This window comes from Ceratotherium simum, chromosome 5 (genome assembly GCF_057802395.1).
Source record: "Ceratotherium simum simum isolate JZ-2026a chromosome 5, ASM5780239v1, whole genome shotgun sequence".
In the NCBI taxonomy this organism is placed as follows: Eukaryota; Metazoa; Chordata; class Mammalia; order Perissodactyla; family Rhinocerotidae; genus Ceratotherium; species Ceratotherium simum.
In genome coordinates this window covers 48,950,547-48,971,102 of record NC_141904.1, presented here as the reverse complement: position 1 = coordinate 48,971,102, position 20,556 = coordinate 48,950,547, and the positions used below count along the sequence as shown (strand labels likewise).

Sequence of the window (20,556 nt, the reverse complement as noted above, 5' to 3'; positions counted from 1 at the left end):
TCCACCACTCTCTACTCTAGCCAGGCTGGCTGTCCCCTTCACCTAGAATGCCCCCTCATCTCCTGCTCTTCATCTAAACTCACTTCTCTTGAGGCTGGTTCCAGCCCCATGTTCTCCAAGGAGCCTTCCCTAATGGCTCCAGCCACAAGGATATCTCCCTCTAAAACCCTATATCCCTTATAGAATGAATCACTCCAATACATGTGGGTGGCCCCAGGTCATATTAATTAGTGGAAGAGCTAGGGACAGAATTCTTTGCTCTTAGGATGGAGCTCTTTCTGCTAAATCTCAGCACCCACACTGCCGGGCTCAGGGTCCACTTTTCTACTGCTCTCTAATATTCAGGGGTGAGGGCTCTTCAGACATTAAGGACAGGAGCCGACTTGGGACTAACCTCCCAGTGGCTTGCCTCCAGAAGCCTGGGGCTCCTCCTGCTGAAGCACAGCTTCATGACAGGCCAGGACTCCTGATTTCAAATATCCCAAGCTGCTCTGCCACGGACTTGGGTTAGACTTCCCAACTGACCGAACGGGAAAAGGCCTGGCCACAGTGGTGCTCCCAGTGCATGCAGCGCCACGTCCAAACTTTCACCCTCCCATTCAACACCCACCACTGCCCAGCCCTCACCAGCCTCTGCTCAAAGTAACATTTACTCACTATCCTCTGAAGGCAACTTGCATCACACCTTTGTTGAACAAAAAGGATCGTTCTTTGCTCCTTTCTGACCACCAACCCCCTACACTCTCATTTAGGCTCTTCTTGACCACCCCAAGAAGATGTCTTCTTTGTCCTTCGAGGACCCTATGATCATCCACACCTTGCTCTGCCAATAGCTTCACCTCTTCCATAATTTTAAGTATACCAGTGCCTCTAATCCTTCCAGCTCAGTAACTGACTCCACTTAGCCTTAGCCTTTGACACCGCTGCCCCTTCCCTAACCTCCCTCTCAGGTCCCTCTTCCGGCCTATTTCCTCACTTCTCTCATGCAGCATGGGTTCCATGGGTTATTATGCAGGTGCCCTCAATTCCCATGCTACACATCGATCTCCCTTTATCACACACACCTGGAAAAAAGTCTCTACCCTGGTAAAGTCCAGCTCTTTAGAGTCAACTCACCCCCTGCACTGCACCTGCCCCAGTATATGTGGCTGACAGAAAACACAACAGAGCTGACCAGTTTATTTTGAATTTGTGACTGCTAATCTCATCAGGCCTTGCCTCCTTTATGAAGCCCTCTCCATTTCCCTAGCATCATCCATTTACTCTCCCCCTCTCCCAGAGGCCTAGTTCATACCTTTTCGCCTCTCCTCACATTTCTAACACTCCTCCCTTATCCTCATTCTCAGCTGAGAAAATAGAAGAAACAAATCAGAGGAGAATGTCAATAGAATCTATCAGTATCTCCCTTCCCACCTGCCCCACCCCCCCCCGTATCTGGGGTATCCTGGTTCTCCCTCCTGCGGTGGTAGATGTGAATGGCCTGAGCTCCTATCAAATACAGACCCCTTGTGCCCCAGACTCCGTCTCTTCTCACTTACTCCAGGACATCATTCCAGCAACTATTCTCCCTTCTCTCCTACATCACCAATTCTTCCCTCTCTTCTGGAATATTCCCATCAGCAGTCAAATGTACAATAATTTCTCTCACCTCAAAAAAAAATGAACACCTCTTGACTTCATATTCCCGCCCCCAGCAACTGCCCCAATGTTCTGCTCTTCTTTAGAATAAGACTCTTTCAAAAAGTTATCTATGCTTATTTCCAGTTCACGGCAGCATAATTTCTTATAGTAAATATTGGAAATAACCTGAACATCTAAGAATAAGGGAAGTAGGCTTGATAAAATCAATTGAATATTATTTAGACACTGAAATATAAAAAAGTTTTCATGAAAAATGCACATGAAATAATAAAACAAACCCATAATAAACAACAGCTTCATACACATTATGTTCTTCATTTTGAAAAAAAAGCAAATAATAGAAAACAAAGATTAGAGCAGCAGCCCCTGTGTCACCTGCTACTTCGCTTTACAGACCTGCTCCTCTGATTTTACATTCAGCTCATCCCGAGACACCAGCTCAAGCACGTCTTCAAAGGGCAGGGCCAGGAATTCTTCCGACATGGACACCTCCACAAAGTGCTGGTGGACGAAGCTGTTGGCCGCATCGTACAGCACGGCACACATCATTGTCTCAGCAAACTGGCGTACACCCAGGCAATTTTTTGGGTGAAGCCTTTTGGCATAAGAAAAGATGAAAAGAAAAAATTTAGAGAAAGAAAGAATGTTATCCTTGATCATTCTCAGGTTGGTTCTGGGTAGAGCTACAGAATGGAAAAAAACAAGCTTGGTCTTCAGCTTTGTTAAAAACTCCCTGTGTGACATTAGGCGCGCCTCTCTGGGACTCTACTTGGAAAGGTATAAAATTAAGACAGATTATCCTCAAAGGTCCCTGCCTCTCGGGCCCACTGCTCTGTGCATCTAGGTGGAATGAACCCTCTGGGAAGTCCTGTGAAGCAGCTCTCAAGAGAGAAGAACAGGAGAATGTGTACTGGAAAACCTATTTGTTTTCCTTCAGCCGCTGACATTCTTGGTTGAGTGTCCACCTCTGGTCACCAGGAAGGCACTGAGTTGGAGAATGCGAGTTTAAACCACACAAAGAGACGACTGTTCTAACATCAGGACCCTTATATTTCTTTCTGTTTTTAAACAGAAAGAGGCTCTACGGGCCTAAGTGTTCAGACATTCAGAAACAACAGCGGCAGCTATCACTTATTTAGCACCATCAGTGAGTCAAATACTTTGCTAGGCCTTTTATACTCATTTTCCAGAAGCTTTTTAACAACACTGCAAAGTAGTAATTGCTCTCAGTTTTAGATGGAAAACTGAAGCTCAGAGAAACTAAGACATGTGATCACAGTCCCCCTACAAGCAAGTGGTGGTGCTGAGATTGAATCCCAGCCTCTTGTGCGTGTTCCTATGACCCCGAGGCAGATCTGCACTCGTGGGCCGGTAAATCCTGGCCATGCCGCTCACTGGGTGACTTCAGTAGGTTCCTTAGGCTCCTCAAGTGTCAGTAACAGCCTCACTTGGAAAAAGGTGATGACAACAGCTACTTATCTCCCAGGGCGGTGGCCATGATTAAATAAGAATGTAGGAAAAGCACTCAGCATGGTGCCTCGTATGAAGTTAGCTTCTGTTTTAATTTTATCATGGTTGTTTTCTTACTACTATTGCATCTGAAAAAATCCCAAATATGGTTCTGAAATCTTCATGACAGCAGCAGACAATGGAGGACGGGCCTTCTCTTACTTTGATATTGTGACTGATAATCTGTGGAGGGAGATGGTATTTATCAGATTAAAACTGCCCAGGTTTACTTTTTTCATTAGAATGCTTTCTCTCTTTTCCTCCATGTTGTTTAAGGTTATACACACAACGTTATATTTAGGAAATTCATAATCACTATTGTCCCACAGCAGAAGACCTGTCAGGGACTGAAAGGGCAGAGCACCTCAGGAGCCTGGCTTTGTGGCTAGTCTAAATTCTACAGAGCTGTTGTTTCATTCCAGCCTGAACTGGCTCTGTCCACCACTTTGGAAACATCTGTGCATTTCCAAAGGCCAAGGAAACATGTGCACTGAGCAATACACGGACAAGGCAGTGTGGCCAGCGAGGAACACAGGGCTCAAGGTCAGGATGTCAGCTCAGTCATGTCAAATAACGCCTTTCTCCTGGAGCACTCACAGTGACTGAATAAGACTTGTTAAAAGCACTTTACACATGTATGGCAGATATGAGGATAAACCTTCCCTGGGCCTCTATAGCATGTGCTTCACTCATCCCTACTGCTCTGCCATCAACTCAAGAGGATTCAAAATGCCATAGACTAAGTACTGGATAGAGTCCAAAGATATGGGAAAGGATTATCAATATAGCTGATTGGCATATATCTCCATCCTCTCCCTCTCAGACTAGGATTCCTGTACCTTACCTTTGGCTGTCGTTGACTGGCTTGGCATAATAGTGAACACAAAACACACCTTTGACTGAAGTGGGCTTTCACATCCAAGAGGATGGGATGTGGGAAGTCTGTTTGTGAGGCAATTGGTGGGGAAAGAGGAGGGAGAGCTACCAGGCAGGGAAGGGGCCCACTCAGGAGCGGGAGGGAGATGAGAGGGAAAATAAACCAAAAGGGTAGAGAGAGAACCACATCTTTCATTAGCTACTTCACAACCTCCTTCCTGGCTGACATAGCTTGACTTTGCAAGCGAGGAGGCCACATATGATGTAATGCTTTATCAGAGGCACGAAGCAGTGACTTGGATTAAGTTACTGCCTTGGTTCATTGATGCATTTGATGTTCTAGTCCAGTTCTGATAGAAGAGTTTTGGAATATACACAGCTCCAGTGCTCACCTAAAAACAAGGAGATGCATACATCTGAAGGCTGGGAAAAGGGCCACAACAACACAAAAATCAGGAGGCTGAAGCTCTAACAGGCAGAGTTGCCTCAGGAACTATTGCTCCAAGAACTTCGACAGCCTCGCAGTTTCTTTGTGCTCTGTCATGCACCATCTTTTCCACTATTGCTCAGAATGATTTCCCTCAGGTCATTAGTAATCAAACCTTGAAACTGAAGGGCCATGTGCTTGTCTTCAAGGGCACACAGGAAGGGGGGGAGCCGGGAGACCCCATCACACTCTGCAGCCAGGCTCGGGGAGAATCACCCCAAGGAATAGAGGCAGTGATGGTAACTGCTGGAGAGAAACTAGAAAGCAGGCCAAGCCTATGGGGCCTGTGGCAGGGAATAAAATGGGAATAAGGTGTGAGTTTAAGCTTAAAAGGGGTCTTGCGGGGCTGAATGAAAAAATGTCAAGGACAGACTCAAAACGTTAGGCTTTGTGTTTAAGAACCTTTTCCTAAAATGTCATTGGTGCGTGTAAAAACTGCATTGGTCTAAAAATCACTTTTCTAAGCATCTTTTAGGTGACGCTACTTTATAACACAGCCTGGACCCAGTGTTGACAGTGATGACCACAAAAGCCCGTAGGTGGAGCTGTTGTTCCCTTGGTGAGGTGGCCAACTTAATCCTTTCCAGAGTGCCTCACTCATGCATCCCTCTAGCTTGACCCAGAAGGCATCCCAGGGCAGGGACAAGCCAGGCTCTCGGGCTGCACTCTCACTACGTGGTCTCCATCTGCAAAACCAGAACAGGACCACCTACCTCATGATGAAACCAATCACCCCTGCCCAGCAGAGAGCATCCCTGCACATCAGGCATCAGTACCACAGTTATTATGACTAGATGCACATACAGCAGTGCTCAGTGATGTCCATGAGCACCATATGGGCAGGATGTGGACAACAGGCAGGATCCACAGAGCTGCTAAGTAAATTGGATTGGTGGAGCGGGAATGGGAGATGGGGAGTCAGCTCTAAGAGGGGATGAGGTTCAGGAGGGCAGATCTGAGACAGGAGGAATGCTGGTCTTCAGGCCAGGGACCTGGTGATCAGGGTAGCTCAGGTGGAGGCTGGGCCTTGGAGAGCACCCACAGACATAGGGGTGCAGTTCTGGTTTCTCCCCACTGTGTGTGGCCCAGCACTAACCCTCACCCCCAACCCTCTACTGGTTAAAAGGTGGCTTTTACCCTACGACTGAGAGCTCTGCTTCTTGAGGGGGAGAATTCCAGGAGGTGAAATGTGGGTGGGATCTTAAAAAGCTAAAGGAGAAAGGAAGGTCAAGAAACTCAAGGAAGGGGAAGGAGCTAAACAAAGATGGAGATGGCTGTGGAACAGTTAAGGAGCACTGAATACATTGGTTTGGTGAGAACAGTCAGCTAAATTAGTGGCTGGTCAGTTTGGAGGGAGAGGACCAGAAGAAGAGGTACATGTCAGGCCAAAGGAGACTCTAGGCAGGGTTCCATAAATCATGTTCCTCAAAGGTCCATCCAAACCTGCACTGCTTGATATTAATTTCAAAAAAGGTCATTTCTGCAGAGTAACCTTCCCAGCTCACTGCCTTCATAAAACTCTATATGCCCCAAAGACTCAGCAAACTGGCAGGGGATTCTGGAAACAAAATGGTCATGCTCCCCACCATGAGCCAGGCCTATCACATCAGCTCACCGTTCTCGGAGGAACGTGCAGCAGGCGTCCTTGATGCTCTGCAGCTGCAGGAAGCTCGCCCCCATTAGCAATGACTGGACATTTTGCTGGTCAATTGCAAGGTGGCCGTTGTAGGCAAAATTGATCAGAGCCTCCAGGGCACTAGAGGAAAGAAGAAAGATGCTCTTCAGAGATGGGTCTTGGCCCACAGGAGACTCAGGCCCTAAGTGAGCTGACATTACAACCTGGGGAAGGATGGGCCCTGCTCTAAAATCCGTTTAGCCCATTCCCTTTGAGAATCTATCTGAATGGAATAATTATTTCACCATAGCCAAAGACTCATTCTACTTCTTAAGTTGCCTTTATTCCCCAAATAATTTTATTACAGAAAATTCTAAAGAGAGAAAGCAATTACCCACAATCTCACTACCAAATGAGTCAACAGTGGTCAATTTCTTAGGCTCATTTTCAGTTCCTGTTCACCTGCACACATAAAGTGTATGGATATAATCACATAATACTTATGCAGGTCTTTCCCATGTTGCTACACTATCTTCATGTTTACTGTTTTTAGTGGCTGCTATATAATATTTCAACATGTAAATATGCTATAATTTATTTCCTTTATTGGTAGGCATAATAGCTATTATCACTTACTGCCATTATAAATAATGTTTTTGGATTATTTTGGGGAGATAAATTTCCAGAATGAGATTTGCAACATTTTTTCTGGCTTCCAATTCACACTGAGAATGAAATCCAAATTCTGTCTATAGGGCTGTATGTGGTCTGGCCCCTCTCCATCTCTCTGACCTCATCACATTCCACTCTTTCCCTCCTCACTCTACTCCAACATGCTGAACACACTCTCACCTCAGGGCCTTTGCACTGGATGCTCCCTCTGTTCGGAGGGCTCTTCCCCCAGATGGCTCACCCTCACTTCAGTTAAGGTCTCAGCTCAAAAGTCACCTCATCACAGAGGCCTTCCCTGATCACGCTGAAATAGCACAGACCCTCACCATCACTCACTAGCCTTTACTCTGCTTTACTTTTCTCACATCACTTTCACTTCCCAGCCATGTCATGCATTTGGATTTGTTCATTGCCAGATCCCCACTACTAGAAAGTTGGCACAATAAGGGGTGCTTTCTGTGTTCTCACTGCTATATACCTCAGTGCCTACAGTAGCACAATCACATGTGCTCAGTCTATCTCTGTTCAATGAAGCGTCTGGACTGTGCCTGGTGATCAGCAAGGCTCCTTCAGATACAGACCTCAGAGAAGAGGTACAACTGCCCTTGGAGACCCACTTCTGTGTCTTTCCTTACAAGCAGCTGACCTGAGACTTCTGCTTTGCAGTGGGTATATAAATCCTCTCCATATATTGGGCAGATCACCTTCAATCACCTAGAGGGTACCACACAGTCTCCTAGCTCCTTTCCCCCTCATTTCACCATTATGAGATTAAGAGGTTAGGAAAACATGACAGATTACTGGCTAACTAGATAACCTTGGGCTTGACCTCCTTTGGCTTCAATTTTCTCATCCATCAAATAACTACAATACCTGCCACCTTCTAGACTTCTGTTGTTCCATATAGTAGCCATTAGGCACACATGTCTATTTAAAATTAAATTTAAATGAATTAAAATTAGGGGCCGGGGCCGGCCCCGTGGCTTAGCGGTTAAGTGCGCGCACTCCGCTGCTGGCGGCCCGGGTTCAGATCCTGGGTGTGCACCGACGCACCGCTTCTCCAGCCACGCTGGGGCCGCGTCCCACATACAGCAACTAGAGGGATGTGCAGCTATGACATACAACTATCTACTGGGGCTTTCGGGGAAAAAAATAAATAAATAAAATTTTTAAAAAATTAAAAAAAAATAAAATAAAATTAGGGGCCGGCCCAGTGGCGTAGCAGTTAAAGTGTGCGCGCTCCGCTTCGGCAGCCCAGGGTTTGTGGGTTTGGATCTCGAGCATGGCCGATGCACCGCTTGTCAAGCCATGCTGTGGCGGCATCCCAAAGAAAGTGGAGGGAGATGGGCACAGATGTTAGCCCAGGGCCAGTCTTCCTCAGCAAAAAGAGGAGGACTGGCATTGGATGTTAGCTCAGGGCTGACTGTCCTCACAAAAAATTTTTTAAAAAATAAATAAAATTTTAAAAAAATGAATTAAAATTAAATAAACGTTTAAAGTCAGTTCCTCAGTGCTTCTAGTCACATTTCAAGTGCTCAACAGCTACATGTGGCTAGTGGCTACCATTTTGGACAGTACAAATAGAACATTTCCATCACTGCAGAAAGTTCTAATGGACAACACTGTTTTAGACTGAAGAGAAGAGTAATGAGTAAAGATACTTATTTGAAAAACTATTTTTCCAGCTAAAATGGGTGGCACTGAAAAGTGCAGAAAATAATATACCACTACCTTTGTACCCAGTCCTAGTTTATTTATTTATTGTGAGGAGCTCAGCCCTGTGCTAACATCTGCCAATCCTCCTCTTTTTTTTTTTTTACTGAGAAAGACTGGCCCCAGGCCGACATCCATGCCCATCCTCCTCCACCATATATGGGACGCCACCACAGCATGGCCTGCCAAGCAGTGCGTCAGTGTGCACCCGGGATCCGAACCGGTGAAACCCGGGCCGCCACAGCAGAGTGCGCGCACCCAACCGCTTGCGCCACCGGGCCAGCCCCCCAAGTCCTAGTTTAAAAAAATATCTTGGACTCTAGCTCCTATTAAATGTGTTACTCTAATAGAGTGAAAATACATCAAAACTCTCCTCATTTTAACTCTGTCTCAGGCCACTGGCTGAGGTTCTAACTTGTTTACTAATTGCCTATTGTGTGCGTGCTAGATACTATGTCTTGGTGCCCTCAAATGGCACCAAGCACAAGGCTGAAGCTACACCTGGAAAGCAGCCTGTGAAACCTAATGGAGGAATTTAGTACCTTGGGTCCATTCCTTGCATTACAATCTCATCCTGCTTGCATTCCATCATGTCATTTGTAAACATAGCGTGGAAGTATGGGATTGAGGCTGCTAAGACGATCCGGTGAGCACTGAATTTGTGGTCCCCAATCTGTGGGCAAAGTAAAATACAGACAGATACTGAGGAACGCAAATACAAAACCCCAATCTGCCCCCTCCACAGCTTAACCCTCTGCCCACTGGAATGGTACTGAAGGCTTCCCAGTACATGACAGCTGAGGCTTATCATGGAGACCCTGAGGTATTTTATTTTATTTTTTTGATTTTTATTTTTATTTATTTTCCCCCCCAAAGCCCCAGTAGATAGTTGTACGTCATAGCTGCACATCCCTCCAGTTGCCGTATGTGGGACTCGGCCCCAGGATGGACAGAGAAGTGGTGCCTCGGTGCGCACCCGGGATCCGAACCCGGGCCACCAGCATCAGAGCGCACGCACTTAACCACCAAGCCACGGGGCCGGCCCCCCTGAGGTATTTTAAAATTCAATACACTCAGTTATAGTAGAGGAATGTGAACAATATTTTTTAATGAGGTAAGCCTGAACGCTTCAAATGATAGTTTTTCTTATATGGTAGTCCTCGCTGCACTCTTCCCAACTCCCCCACCAACTCAAAGACCTGATTTCTCTAATGCTTCATCCCGAACCCAGTTTTATTAAAAGGCAGATGGAACAGATAAACTGTCCAGGAATCCTGGAGCTCCTAACAGTAGGTTCCTCAAGAAGAGTAAATACATGGTAACAGGAAAAGATGAGGAGAAACGAGACCAGACTTGAACAGGGAGTGCACGTGGGGAGCAAAGACAGAACAGGCATCATGGGCACAAATGTTGGGGGGGGTCCTTGGGCACCAACCAGGCTGTGGTAGATCACAACAAGCCCAAAGTTCCTCTGATGGAGGACAATGACGCTGGTAGTAGCCAGCTGGAATGACTGGTGCTGTGGACTGGCCAGTGCTCTGCGTGGCCCACAGGGCTCAGGCCCCCGGCTCTCGCAGAGACAAAGGGAGACTCTCCAATTTCTATCAAACCCTCACCGACACAATCCTAGCCTGGGGAGTTGTATAAAGTGCTTTCCAACTATCTACCAAAAGGATATTTCCTTTAATAAGCTTTGCCATTTATAGCTCCAAGCCACACAACCATTTCCACTTAAGAACTTTCTATTCTTCAGAAAGAGCAAAACAGTCTTTTTTTTTTTTTCCTTCACTGGAGTTCCACATTAGTGAAATGCCAGAGCATCTCATTACCCTAGTGCTCATCTCTTTGTGTCACATTTATTCAAGGATTCTAACTCAGGTTCTGTCACTATGTCCTCTTTTTCACTGAACTTTAGGTTTATTATCTGTAAACTGTCCTTAAAGATCACACACAATTTTCCAAATAGCAAAGAATCCTTAACAGATTCAGATTCTACTAGCTCTTCATATAATCCACATGTTGCTCTACTACTGGTGTTGGGGACATTAAACGGCTGTGTGCTTTGGAGGTTTTTCATAATTAAAAAATAAAATCACAGTAATACATACAAATATTTCTTAAAGTTGTTCTACAAGGCTTATAAGGAAAACCAGCAGTTTCTGCTCCTGTTCTCATTCCTGCTCTTAGGAGCAACTTCTTTTTTCTGGTATTTATCTCTACCTTTCTGAGTAATATGCCTATATTTCTTCTTGAATCTTCACTTTTAGTTATTATTTGTGGTAGTCAGTCTCCAAATAGCCTCCAAATAGGGATCTCCAATGATCCCTGTCTCCTGGTATTTATGCCCTTGTGCAGTTCCCTCCCACAATGTCTCAGCGTTGGTCTGTGTGGTCAACAGAATATAGCAGAAGTGATGATAGTATGTCACTTTCAAGGCTAGGTCATGAAAGGCACTGCAGATTCCCCTTATTATATCTTCTGGATCACTTGCTCTTGGAGAAACCAGATAACAACATATCCTGAGGAGAGGCCCATTTGAAGAGAAACTGGGGCCTCTTCCTATAGCTACCTGAGTGAGTTTGGAAGAGGACCTCCAGCCTCAGTCAAGCTTTCAGATGACTGCAGCCCAAGGTGACACCTGGACTGAAACCTCATGAGAGATCTCTAAGCTGCTTCTGAATTCCTGACCCACAGAAACTGTGATAAAAAATACTGTTAAGTCACTAAGTTTTGGGGTAATTTGTTATGCAGCAAAAGATAACTATTACATTACCTATTTAATTTTTACGATGGAAGATTAGGATTTTGTTCTGACACTCTCTTCACATACTACTCCACTTACTCTATCTTCCCAATATAATTATGTCAAATTTGGTTAAATTAATATTAAGGGTTGCATTATTAGGTCTATGTGAATATTATTTGTAGCCAAGCCATGTGTATACTATGATTACATTTCCTCTTTTGTATAATTTTTCTTTTCCCTGGAGATAATAAAAAAGTATAAAATTCCTTTTAATATGTTCAACAATCAGGTACCCTATCAGCTTGTTCTTGTTTGTTCCTGAGACATCCCTATGGGAACTGTCCTTCTGGAATTCCTTTCACCTCACCTATATTGGAAGCCCTGTGTCCTGGATCCCATTTAGTCTGCTTCCTTATTTATTCTCTTGTTCTGGGGGAAAGTGTCTTCTAGTAGAGCTTCCTAAGAAAGGGTGTACTATAAACTGTTTTTACTGACAGCACTTCTGACACTAAATGTGTGAGTTTTTTTCTCATACCAAACAATTCTCCAACTCTCCAGACACCAACTGGTGTCCTACAATTTAATTCAAATCTGACACTAACTACCATGAGTTAGCGCAGACCCCAAAGGTTAAGAGCTTAGTCCCACAAGACTGCTCCTGCTTCAGATGCCAATTGCAAGTCTGGGCCACTCATACTTCTGATCAATTGGCTATAAAGCTGGAGGGAGGTTCCCTACAACCCCCTCCTCAGGTTTGATAATTTGCTATCATGGCTCACAGAATTCATGGAAAACAGTTTACTTACTATTACTGGTTTATTATGAAAGCTACTATAAAAGATACAAAAGAACAGCCAGATGAAGAAGTACACAGGGCAAGATCTAGAAGGGTCCCAAGCACAGGAGCTTCTGTCCCCATGGAATTGGGGTGCACTACCTCCTGGCACATGGATAGGTCCACCAACTTGGAAGCTCTCCAAACTCTGTTGTTTAGGGTTTTTATGGAGGTTCCATTATGTAGGCATGATTGATTAAATCATTGCTCACTGGTAATTAGCTCAATCTCTAGCCCCTCCCCACTCCCCAGAGGTCAAAGGGTAGGGTTGCTAGTTCCAACCCGTTAATCACATGGTTGGTTCCTCTGGCAACCAGCCCCATCCTGAAGCTATCTAGGGGCCCACAAAGAGTTACGTTATTAGCATAAACTCAGGTATGGTTGACTGCTCCTCTCACCCCTTTCACTCAGAAAATTCCAAGGGTTTTAGAAGCTCTTGTGTCAGGAACTAGGAACTAAGACCAAATATTATATCAAAAGATGCTCTATCACCCCTACCACTCAGGAAATTACAATTTTAGGCACTTTGTGCCAGGAACCAAGGACAAAGACCAAATATATATTTCTTATTATATCACAATATCACAGGGCATATGCACAATATATCTGAAAATGTCTTTATTATGCTTAAACTTGGGGATAGTTTAGCTAGCTAAAAAATTCTAGTTGGGAATATCTTTTTCTGTCAGAATTTTGAAGGTATTGCTCCACTGTCTTCTTATTTGTTGCTTTTGAGAAATCTAATGCCATTTTGAATACTAACCCTATGTATGTGATTATTCTTTCTAGAAGCTAGCTTTAATGACTTGCTCTTTGTTCTCAAAGTTCTGAAATCTCACAGGGCTGTAGCTTGGCATTGGTTTTCTTTCATTCATTGTGCTGTATCAATCTATAGACATTATTTTATTTTATTTTATTTTTTTAATTTTTTATTTATTTATTTTTCCCCTAAAGCCCCAGGCGATAGTTGTAAGTCATAGTTGCACATTCTTCTAGTTGCTGTATGTGGGACGTGGCCTCAGCATGGCCGGAGAAGCAGTGCGTCTGCGCGCGCCCGGGATCCGAACCCGGGCCGCCTGCATCGGAGCGCACGCACTTAACCGCTAAGCCACAGGGCCGGCCCAATATAGACATTATTTTAGTTCTGAGAATATCTTTTCATACCATTTCTTTGATAATTCCTCTGTTGTCTATTTTTTCTCTTCCTAAATTTCCATTAGTCAGGTGCTGGACCTCTTGGAATGATCCTCTAATTTTTTAATCCATTCTCCTCTATTTTTCATCTCTTTCATTTGGTCTATCTTCCAGGAATCTTCTTCAACTTTATCTTTCAATATTTCTGTGTTGCAGCTTTTTATATCTGCTATCATATTTTTAATTTCCAAGAGGTCTTTCTTGTTTTCTGAAGGTTCCTTTTTTTTTTTTCCAAAGAATCTTGTTCATCTTTCATGAATGCAATATTTTCTCTAATCTCTCTCAAGATATTATAGTTAAATTTCTTCTTCTTCCTCCTCTTCCCATGCCCCTCTTCCTTCTCCCTATTTTTACTGTTTCCTCTGAGTTCTTTTCTCCCCCATTTGTTTTGGTCTCTGTCTTTTATCTTAGAGGCTTTCTTTAAATGTCTCATGACATGTGGCTATCTGCTCATACTTTTAGAAGCTGTTTGAAAGCTGTGGGGGGGGGCTAGGCTTGTCAATTTGTGGACTTACACATTAGGGTGATCAGGCAAGAATCTGCCATTCTATTGAGGACCCCTAGAAGCAGTCAGTATCTTTAGGACTTCTTCTCTGGGGCTCATATTATCAGAGAAGGATCTTCTAATCTCTTGCATGGGGGTGACTGCCTGCAGATATTCTGGAAAGTGGGTGAGAAAGGGGAATGATCCTACCATTCACTATTTATAACTTTGTCTTAAAGCTTTTATTTTCAGTTTTGCTCCATATTCCATCCCTTCTTCTATGCTTGGTGTGCTTCTGGTTCAATATCTAAAACTAAAACTCCTATCTGAGAGAGTCAGGGATTAATTGCTTTTCACACAGACTTTCAATTAATCTTTCTGTTTTCAGTATTTGGTTTCTCCAATTCTGGAGCTATTCCAGGGTTCTGCATTACAAATCCTTTCTTCTTAGTTTCTCTCCCTAGCAGGCACTTTCAGTTCCTCGGGCCCACTAAGTTCAGCACACATGCTTTCTGGCTTTAACATTCCATTGATCTCTTATTTGCTGATATCTCTTCTCCCTCTTATTATCATTTTAATGGAATTACAGGAGGGAATGGAGGTTAAAATGTGTGTTCAATTTGCTGTGTTAAACTGCCATGCATTTATTTTTCATGTAGAAAGTAAACAGAAGACAAAAGAACAAGCTGTATGTGCATGAACTGGGTGACCCGGTTTCCCAAAAAAGCTCAGCTAAAGAGAAGACAGGCCTATCTGGGGATGTGCTAGCCAGATCACATCTGCATTCTGTGTTCAGTTAAGGGGAACAACAAATTTGTCTTTATCTAAAAGAGGAAGACGAAGACAGGAAAGGGTCTGGAAGCTACATCTTATGAGGAATAGCTAAAGAATAGTTAGTTTGGAAAAGATCATTTAGAGGGGACACAATAGTTGCCCTCAAATCCTAGAAGGGCTATCACATGGATGAGGGCAGATCTAGAGGTTACAGGGAGGCAGATTTTAGTTTACCATAAAGATTAAAAGCCTCTCACCTAAGAATGTTTAGGGGTGTCCTTCACTGGTTCTAACTATTAAGGGACCTTCCAATTCTATAATCCTGGGATACTACACTTTCGCGAAGAGCTTTAAAAAACCCAAATACTTTCCTTTGTAATCTTGGTTAAAAAATGTCACTTAAAAAACAAATGAGATGATCATTTATTGAGTTCCTTTTGTTAAGTACCCATTACACATATTTTCTCATTTTAGTCCTCACAGCAAACCTCTGCATTAAGTGGCTACTGTGAATTCCATTTTATAGATGAGGAAACTAAGATTTAGAAGTTAAATAATGTGCCCAAAAGTTAAGTAGCTATCATGTGAAAGAGAAGGAATTACACTTGAGTTGTTTACTGGTGGAGTTTGAGAGAGACCCAATAAATAACATACCTCCTCCCAGCTCAAGTTCTCAGCCAACTGAGAAACTTATAAAATTAAAAATAAAAACCCTAGGGCTGGCCCGGTGGTGTAGTGGTTAAGTTCAAGCCTTCTGCTTCGGTGGCCTGGGGTTCGCCGGTTTGGACCCTGGGTGCAGACCTACTCACAGCTCATCAAGCTACTGTGAGGCAGTGTCCCACATAGAAGAACTAGAAGGACCTACAACTAGGATATACAACTATGTACTGGGGCTTTGGGGAGAAAAAAAGAAAAAGAGGAAGATTGGCAACAGATGTTAGCTCAGGGCCAATCTTGCTCAAAAATAAATAAATAAAAATAAACAAACAAAAAATAAAAACCCTACACACATGATAAAATTACATAGAATTAAATACACATATACAAACAAGTGAGTAAAAGTAAAACTAGGGAAACCTAAGTAAGAGTGGTGGATTATATCAATGTCAATATCCTAGCTGTGATATTGTACTACAGTTTTGCAAGACATTACCACTGGGGGAAACTGGGGAAAGGGTGCCTGGGATCTCACTGTTATTATTTCTTATAACTGCATGCAAATCTACAATTATCTCAAAATAAAAAGTTCATTAAAAAAAGGGACAAAGCAAATAGGAAATCAAAATATTATTTTAATACCGATAAATCTAATATTATAAACTACAGCTTATATAGGAGGACAAGTGTGTTCCCTATTTTAACATCTTGAATTACACAGGCCCACGCAAAGTTCACTTTCTCCACTGATTTGCAATTATACACTGTTACCTCAAATCTCGCCTCTTTCCCATCTCTAAGGTGACAAACCATGATAGTAACCAATGGTCCACAAAGCCAGAAAAGAAAGCCCTTTACAGAAAAAATTTGCTGACCTCTGCTCTAGAATCATAGCGAACAAATATTATGAAGAGGGACATGAACATATTCTCTAGAAAGAAGATGTTGGTCACTTATCTAAGACATCCCTCTCCCCCAGCTCACATCACACCTGATTTTCTGCAGGTATTTACAGACTCCCCCTGCTGAACTAGTATGAACTGTTCACACTTTGTGAAATTCAGCACTGAGATAACCATGTCTTATAGAAAATGCTTGCTCCTTTTCAAAAGGAAATGAACTAAGCCTAAAATAGAAGCATTCACACTGGAGCCTTTTTTTTTTCTTTGGTGAGCAAGATTAGCCCTGAGCTAACATCTGTTGCCAGTCTTTCTCTATTTTATATGCGGGATGCCACCACAGCATGGCTTGATGAGTGGTGCGTAGGTCTGTGCCTGGGAGCCAAAACTGCGCACCCTAGGCCACCGAAGTGGAGCACGTGAACTTAACCACTACGCCACCGGGCCAGCCCCTGGAGCCTTTTTTTAAAACTTTAGTTTCTTAGCCACAGTTACACAATTCTTTTCTATTTCTCCACCCTCCATGGAGTTTAAATGCTAATTAGCAACAATGCAGCCTTGTCCATCAGAAATGTAGTAGGTGAACTGCATGGAGATGCCTTGAAGTATCTGCCTTCCTACCTCAGTAGCAACTAATCCTCCATCCTATTCAGCAACCACCAAGCACAAAGCCAGCTCAGCCCAGCTCTCCACCCCCAATCAAAATCTTATTCAGATATTAGACGAGTAAGGCTATTCCATGTTTGAGACGTGAAGCCTCAGTCTCAAGTACTGTACTTTTCTGTTTTTACCTACTCCAGTGGACTTCAAACTCTTTGAGGGTAATAAGGATCTGGTACATCCCTTAAATAGCTCAGTAAATATTCATTGAAAATAAAATACCAACACTATCCTCAATAGCAGCCCAGAAAATCAACAATTCCCTGTAAAAATAAATTAATCTCATTGAAAAGATGGCAGTGTCACTAAAGGTTATAGTCAAAATGGACCCAGGTTCTCCCAGTTAAATTCAGAAAAGACTGAGCAGGAGGCATAGTGATTTTCTACTCATTTCCTTCAAATTTTTCTTACGTACATAAATAGGTACAGTAAATCTTCAAATAACCATAATACTTGAGGGCTATTACAATAATAATCTATTATTATTATTTACTATTAACTATATATAATATAGTTATATATATATAACTATATAACTATATAATATCGAGCTATTAACTATATGTTAATAATATTACAATAATAAATTAACTATCAATTATCTATAATATTATGATGATGACGATCTATTAATGAACTATTTTAGGTTACTTGGAGGGTAACAGAAAACACTTGTGGCTTCAACACACGTCACTAAAAACCTTCCAAAAATATATGACTAGCTATAGACTCCATCTCATGTCCGCTCTGTCCAATGCTCCTTACCTTCTTCTGGGAACTTCTCCCATCTTTATTCCAACCACACTATACAACATATGACCTAAACCCTACAAATTAGACCTTTCCTCAGGATTTTTCAAATGAGAAAGAAAAAGGAACAATCCCTCCAGGGCAGCAAGGAGCCATCAGATCAGATGCTCCATCATCCTCCCTGCGTGATAAACAGTCTACAGTGGAAGGAGAGTGCTGACCACAGAGGCAAAGAGTCTTGGCAGCATTTCAGTCCCCCAGACCCATCATCAACCCTGTCTTTTCTCCAGTTTGATTACATAAGCCAATAAATGATTGGTCTTGCTGAGACTAGTTCTGCCATTAAGAGCCAGAGATCTGAGCACTGCAGTCTAGAGAAAGCCCTGCAGGAATTAGGAAAATGGGGACCTTCCTTCCCGGCCTTAGTAGAAGGGCTATGACTAAGCGTGGCTTCAGCTCTGATTTGGCCCCTGTGGTATCTCAAGGCACCCATTCTGCTCACCCGTCAGGTGTTAAAGGACCCCATTTGTAAAAACACCTTGGTTTACATATGCTATACGTATAGCATCCACTATAGGTAGCAAAGGCATAGAGCAGTGTTTTATTGACTAGGAACATTGTGGGGCACACAGAAATGGTCAACCGATATCTTCTGCATGGATGACTCATTTGTTGTATTCCTAGCAGTTTATTTTCTTGGAAAAGTTATCATTATTTTGGATAGGGATAACCAAACCCATCATCTGAATCCCCACCATAACTCTGAGGTACGTGACCTGCTTGGGATCAGACAGATAGGAACAAGGGCCACTTAGTTCCGCCTCTGTAAGTGTGGACAGTAGGTTCTGAAGAAATGTTACTCCTTCCCCACAACACCACTTTCTTTTTCTCCCACCATAACGATACCCTGATAATTTTAATAGCCCTATAACTATTATGGAAATTGATTCTGTAATTTTAAAACTCCCGAAAAGGAGATCTCCAGGCTCAGATGGTTTCATTAGAGAATTCCACCAAATATTTAAAAAAGAATTAATACTAATTCTTAACAAAATCTTCCAGAAAATAGAAGAATTCTAATTCATTTTATGAAGCCAGAATTAGCATAATACCAAGACAAAGACAGTACCAAGAAAACTACAGACCAATCTCCCCCAATACAGATACAGAAATCCTTTTTTTTTAATAATTTTATTTATTTATTTCTTTTTTCCCAAAGCCCCAGTAGATAGTTGTATGTCGTAGTTGCACATCCTTCTAGTTGCTGTATGTGGGACGCGGCCTCAGCACGGCCGGAGAAGCGGTGCGTCGGTGCATGCCCGGGATCCGAACCCGGGCCGCCAGTAGCGGAGCGCACGCACTTAACCGCCAAGCCACGGGGCCGGCCCTAGATGCAGAAATCCTTAACAAAATATTAGCAAATAGAATTCACAGGCTAAAGAAAAAAGAAGTCACACAATCCTCTCAACTGATATTAAAAAAAAGCATCTGACAAAATTCAACACACATTCCTGATAAACACTCTTTTTTTTTTGTGAGGAAGATCAGCCCTGAGCTAACAGCCATGCCAATCCTCCTCTTTTTGCTGAGGAACACTGGCCCTGAGCTAACATCCGTGCCCATCTTCCTCCACTTTATGTGGGAGCCACAGCATGACCTGACAAGCAGTGCGTTGGTGCGCGCCTGGGATCCGAACCAGGGCCGCCAGCAGCGGAGTGCGCGCACTTAACCGCTACACTACGGGACCGGGCCCCCTGATAAACACTCTTAAAACACTAGGAAGAGAGGGGAATTTCCTCAACTTGATAAAGAACATTTACAAAAAACCTTTAGCTAACATTATACTTATTGGCAAAAGACTGAATGCTCTCCCATGAGATACAGAAAAAGGCAAGGATGTTCACTCTTACCACTGCTATTTAACATAGTCCTGGAAGTTCCAGCCAGTGCAGTAAGGCAACAAAATGAAATAAAAAGAATACAGATTAGAAAATAAGAAATAAAATTATTCCTGTTTGCCAATGATGTGATGGTTTATGCCACTGGAAAATCCAAAGCAATCTACAAAAACCAAAACAACTCATCTAGAATTAATAAGTGAGTTCAGCAAGGTCACAGAATACATACAAGGTCATAGGATACAAGACCAACATAGAAAAATCAATTGTATTTCCACATACTAGCAATTAACATGTGGAAACCAAAATTTAAAATATAATTACATATATAATCATTCAAAAAAATCAAATACTTAGGTGTAAATCTAACAAACCGATGTACAGGCCCTTGTAAGCTACAAAATGCTGATGAAAGAAATCAAAGATTTAAATAAATGAAGAGACATACTGTGTTCAAGGTTTACAACACACAACACAGTCAAGATGTTAATTCTCCCCAAACTGATGTACAGATTTGATGCAATTCCAAACGAAATTCCAGCAAGATTATTTTTAGAGATATAGACAAGATTATTCTAAAATTTCTATGGAAAGGTAAAGGATCTAAAATAACTAAAACAATTTTGAACAAGAAGAATAAAGTACAAATGGCCAATAAGCACATGAAAAGATGTTTAACATTATTAGTCATCAGGGAAATGCAAATCAAAACTACAATAAGATACCACTTCACACCTACAAGGATAGCTATTATCAAAAAAACAGAAAATAATAAGTGTTGGAAAAGATGTGGAGAAACTGAAACCCTTATGCACTGTTGGTGGGAATGTAAAATGGTACAGCCACTGTGGAAAACAGTTTGGCAGTTCCTCAAAAAGTTAAACATAGAATAATAATATGACACAGCAATTCCACTCCTAGGTATATACCCCAAAGAATTGAAAGCAGAGTCTTGAAGAGATATTTGTTTATCCACGTTCACAGCAGCACTATTCACAATAGCCAAAAGGTGGAAACAACCCAGGTGCCCATCAACAGATGAATGGATAAACAAAATGTGGTATATACATACAATGGAATATTATTCAGCCTTAAAAAGGAATGAAATCAAGAAAATGAGAAGATAAGCCACAGACTGGGAGAAAA

The 20,556-nt window shown here is 42.6% G+C and overlaps 1 protein-coding gene across 5 annotated transcripts in view; it reads right to left on the bottom strand.

The window, feature by feature from the left end:
* The window catches only part of KLHL18 (kelch like family member 18), a 51,798-nt gene that overhangs the window by 13,296 nt on the left and 17,946 nt on the right, over nucleotides 1–20,556 (bottom strand). For 4 of the 5 annotated variants that reach the window (XM_014791480.2, XM_004419627.3, XM_087430877.1 and 1 more), the window contains 3 exons: nucleotides 9,056–9,186; nucleotides 6,129–6,269; nucleotides 2,038–2,236 (listed from right to left, as the gene is read on the bottom strand). In XM_014791480.2, coding sequence (XP_014646966.1) covers nucleotides 2,038–2,236; nucleotides 6,129–6,269; nucleotides 9,056–9,186 — 471 coding nt within the window. The remainder of the gene's footprint in view (nucleotides 1–2,037; nucleotides 2,237–6,128; nucleotides 6,270–9,055; nucleotides 9,187–20,556) is intronic. The other variant, XM_087430879.1, reaches the window with a different exon arrangement.